Raw genomic sequence first — 4,298 nt, 5'->3', positions numbered from 1 at the left:
GGTACTGGGGCTGCTGTCTCATTATTAATGCTTTGAATAACCATCTATTTATCTTCTCTTGACATATTTGACATATGTTTATACACATTTTTTTTATCACCTATCCTCCACTTCTTTGGTTTCGATGATAGATCGTACTGTGTTATAGGCATAATTCCATGGTTTTTCTCCATCCTGAAGACTTTGCATCATGTTCTCTGTGCAGAAAATTCTTCCTGTTTTGCGTAAAAATGCAGTTCTTGCGTCTTGCCATCTTGTACAGATAAAAAGTGTATGCTCTACGTCGTCCTCTGCTTGACAGTACGGTCAATTTGGAGATTCATCTCTCCTGCGAACATAGAGGTATTTGCGAAAACAACCATGTCCCGAAAGTGCCTGGGAAAGGAAATAATCCACTTCACCGAAAGGTCTATTGATCCAGAACTGTAAATCAGGTATTAAGGAGTATGTCCATCTTCCATGAGTTCCTCCTTCCCATTTTTGTTGCCAGCTGTGCATTAAGTTACCTCTTGCAATCGATGTCGGTACGCCTGAATATCGGTCTTTTCTCTCGCTAGCTTGCAGTTCTATTGGAGGAATTGCCGCTATGACGCCAGCCGCCTCTGCGGATATTGTCCGGTATGCGCTGCATATCCTTATCGCCAGTTTTATCTGTATTCGGGTGAGTTTTAGTAGTAGCTTTTTATTAGTGAGGGCTGTGTACCAGCAAGGTGAACCGTACGGCATCTGGGGGTGATTAATATGATTAATCGTTTCGATGCCCTGGGGCCACCTATATTCGGCATTAACTTTGCTAGTGCAGCCACGGTTCTGTCATCTTTGACTACAATTTGGCTTATATGTTCAGCGAAGGTGAGCTGTGTGTCTAGCCATATACCCAGATATTTCACAGCTTTGCTAAGTTCAATCGTTGTTACATGGATATCAAAACTTATTGGTTTCAGTTTCCATCTCTTGGAGAGAAGGACAGCTTCTGTCTTCTCGGGAGCCAATTCCAAGCGCAGCCGGTGGATTTTTTCTGAGATACGGACCAGTCCCCTGTTCGTCAAATTCACCAGGTCTTCTGTTTTTGCTATGACTATCGCAGCAACATCATCCGCAATACCGATAAGATTTATATAAAAATATAAAATGTTCTATAAAGTGGGGCCCAGCACCGATCCCTGGGGTACACCACTACTTATTTTAATATATTTGACACTTCCTTCACTCTCCAGTATTACCTCCCTTTCCGACAAGTATGAGAAGATAATACTTATTAGGCTCTCTGATATCCCTCTGTCTCTCAGTTTGTTCAGAATCAACTGCCACGATGCATTATTGAAGGCATTCCTGATGTCCAGCGTTATCGCAACGCATAGAAGTCCTTGGGCCATGGCTTCCTTTGCACAGAGTATCACTTCATTAACTGCGTCCGTGGTTTGCCGTTGCTTTCGGAAACCATATTGATTCGCTGATAGTCCCCCGGTTTGTTCCAGTTCTCCGTTGATGCGCTCGAGCAGCAAATGTTCATAGAACTTGCCTTCTACATCCAGTAGGCAGATTCTGTTTAAAAAAAAAATCTGTTCTGTTTAAAATCTGTTTTTCCGTTAACCAGCTGTCGCACCCCTACGAACGACAACCCTCAGAAGTCGAAACTTGTGCGAGCTAAGGATTAACGAGGTCTTACCTTTTAACGTGTGATTCCTAACACGGGTTGGACGATAGCAAGTGAAGATCGATCGTTCAGACTAGGGCTTGAACCACCGACCAACACGGCAGTCAATTCGAGTGAGTGAACAAAGCACCCATGCCGAACCGCTTGGCTATCGACCGACCTATAGGAAGAAGGATTTTCAATTGGTTTGTCACCTTTCCTTATCAGAGTAAGCCTAGCTTTTTTTCCATTCTACGGAAAAAATTTGCATGATCTGCTAGATTATTGTAGACTCTAAGCACGTACTCGGGTTTTTCAGAGACTAACATCTTCATTACTTCTAATGGTATTCCTCCTGGTCCAGGAGATTTATTACTGTTTAATTTTCTGCCGGCAGCTTTTGCCTCTTCGACTGTGAAGTGTGGAAGTCTACCACTGTTGTCGCAAATGAATGTTACCTCCTCATGAGTCGGAAAGAGGTGATTGGTCACCTTGCATTGACCATTGTGAAAGTAATTTGAGAAGGAAACCCCAATATTCCAATCATTGCAATTTTATAGCAGTCGCTCCAGATATCTCTATCAATGGAGTCACGTAATGTTATCCAGCAATCCTGTTTTGCTTTCTTAATTCTATTTCTGATACACTTTTTACTTGCTTTGTAGGATTCCCACAGGATCTCCCTTGCCGATAGTGAGATTGTTCTACAGTTTCTCCTGTATTCTCTTCTCTTCTTAAGGCATTCTTTTCGAAGGCTAGCAATTTCGTGATTCCACCAGTAGACAGGTTTCTTGCAGATTCCTTTCCTGGTTCTTGGCATAACCTTGTCACATATCTGTACCAGGTTTTTTGAGAAATTCTCTGGGGCGTAGACAGTTTCGTTTTCTTCCAGTTCGTTCAGTATCGAATGGAGCTTTTCTCGGTTTAGCTTTTTCGTTTGCCATCCTTGGGTATGTTTAGATTTGTAGTATTGACTTCTTCCTACGACTTGAAACAGTATGTATTTATGGTCACTGAAAGACTCTTCATCCAGCACATTCCATGATGTTATGAACGGTCGAATTTTTTCTGTGGAGATTGTGAGATCTAATATAGAACCATAACTTCTATGGACAAAGGTAGGTTTGTCTCCTTGATTTATGATAACCAGGTCCGTAGCCGCTACCCATTCTGTCATTTTGTCTCCTCTTGCATCGGTGAAATCCATGCCCCATTGTGGGGATTTAGCATTGAAGTCTCCCGCAATAATTGCGACCGATAAGTCGACCGATCTCGTGAAGGGTATCTTCTAGGTCTTGAATTTCATCGTTGCCGGGAGAGTAGCAACTGAAGACCATAAACTTGTTTGTGGTAATATATCTGATCTTTGATCAGGGACACGGACAAGGCTTTACATATATCTTTTGCTGGAAAAATCATCACTTGTTTACTTTGTAGTAAATGTTCAAGAGGTAGCAAAAACTAGAACTTCAACTAGCGTTTCTTAATATGACTGATAACCAGTCCGTGCAAAGCTTATTGTTGAATCATTTGAAAATGGTCAAATACGTAAGTTTGACGGTAGTCTTGTCACTTTGTGTTCTCGCGATGTCTTGAATTCATTGGTGCCTCTGGAGACATTCTGCATTTTGTTTTATGAAAGAGAGGACATTGGCAGATCAAGATCTTCAGGTGATGTGGTGGTGCAGGTTTTTCCAGGTTTTCCTGCAGCTGAAAACGCAAATGCGCCACTGGAATCAATGAAGTCGCCCCGGAGCGCCAATAATTTTTTTTGTTTCATGATTTCACGATTTGAATTAGTTTTCTCTTTAGTATATAATATATTTTTCATTAAGCAGTTATTTTTCGGGGTAGAAAATTTCACCTTTGCTCCTTATCACTCTTCAACAGATTATATTTTGGTTTAGCTTTGTTTACTTTTCAGATTTTGGAAGGTTAAACACCTAAAAATAGATATGAACTCCTCCTGACGCCTTGTAAAATAATGCACGTATAATATCAATAATAAATTATCAGTGCGATAAGTTACTTTGAACAAGTATACCTACTTCTAAATAATACATCACTACAATGATTCTGTATACATATACTGATAAATAATTAAAATCATGGAATCAATTACATATATATCATATATTTCAAGAATTGGATAGCATCGAATTTATTATTGAAACGTTGACATTTTTCTCAATTAATTGTCGTGAGCAGCGAAACTGTTCATCAAATTGTGCAAAAACAAGTCTTACATCGCCATTTATTCAAACAGTGACCAGTGAACAACATTTTTCCCATAAAACTCGCTCGTCTGGAAAATTAAATTTCGTAAATGTTCCACGCACATTAGTTTTTGTTCCTGTTTACTGTTTAGTGTGTATTGTCGCCATTTACGTTTAGTTTGATACTCCTAATTCCAAATTGCATCAAGGGTAACATACGCACACACAAACCTGATAAAAGCTCGATGACGAGCATACAGAGTGTTGTGATAAAGTAGAAATATATTTCAACTAGAGCATATTTTGAAAAAAGTGATTGATGTATGAGAAAATTATTCATGAGACGTTTCATTTCAGTTGCAACAGATAATATTGACATTGAAGACCTCGGGTTATCAACCTTCGCTTTCCACAGATCGAGTGGACTGAAATCAGAAATCGAGGAG

At 40.0% G+C, this 4,298-nt stretch overlaps 1 protein-coding gene across 1 annotated transcript; it reads right to left on the bottom strand.

Annotated features, from left to right (window-relative positions):
• Positions 1-1,136: 1,136 nt before the first annotated feature.
• On the bottom strand, positions 1,137-2,843 carry LOC141487011 (uncharacterized). Its single transcript, XM_074185704.1, has 2 exons — positions 2,128-2,843; positions 1,137-1,545 (listed from the first exon to the last, which is right to left on the bottom strand). The coding sequence occupies exons 1-2, from the start codon at positions 2,841-2,843 to the stop codon at positions 1,137-1,139; spliced, it is 1,125 nt and encodes a 374-aa protein (XP_074041805.1).
• Between the last annotated feature and the right edge of the window lie 1,455 nt (positions 2,844-4,298).

The sequence above is a fragment of the Leptinotarsa decemlineata genome, unplaced genomic scaffold, assembly GCF_025532065.1.
Source record: "Leptinotarsa decemlineata unplaced genomic scaffold, Ldec_3_MD MMD2_tig00078346_RagTag_RagTag, whole genome shotgun sequence".
Lineage (NCBI taxonomy): Eukaryota > Metazoa > Arthropoda > Insecta > Coleoptera > Chrysomelidae > Leptinotarsa > Leptinotarsa decemlineata.
The sequence above is the reverse complement of the archived record's forward strand: the minus strand, read 5'-3'. Positions and strand labels throughout refer to the sequence as shown.

Bases quoted from the DNA above. Each gene is read 5' to 3' on its own strand.
- LOC141487011 (XM_074185704.1), bottom strand. From the start codon at position 2,843: ATGGATTTCACCGATGCAAGAGGAGACAAAATGACAGAATGGGTAGCG. The intron at 1,546-2,127 runs GTGACCAATCAC...TTTTTTAAACAG, and splicing joins TTCACAATGGTCAATGCAAG to AATCTGCCTACTGGATGTAG.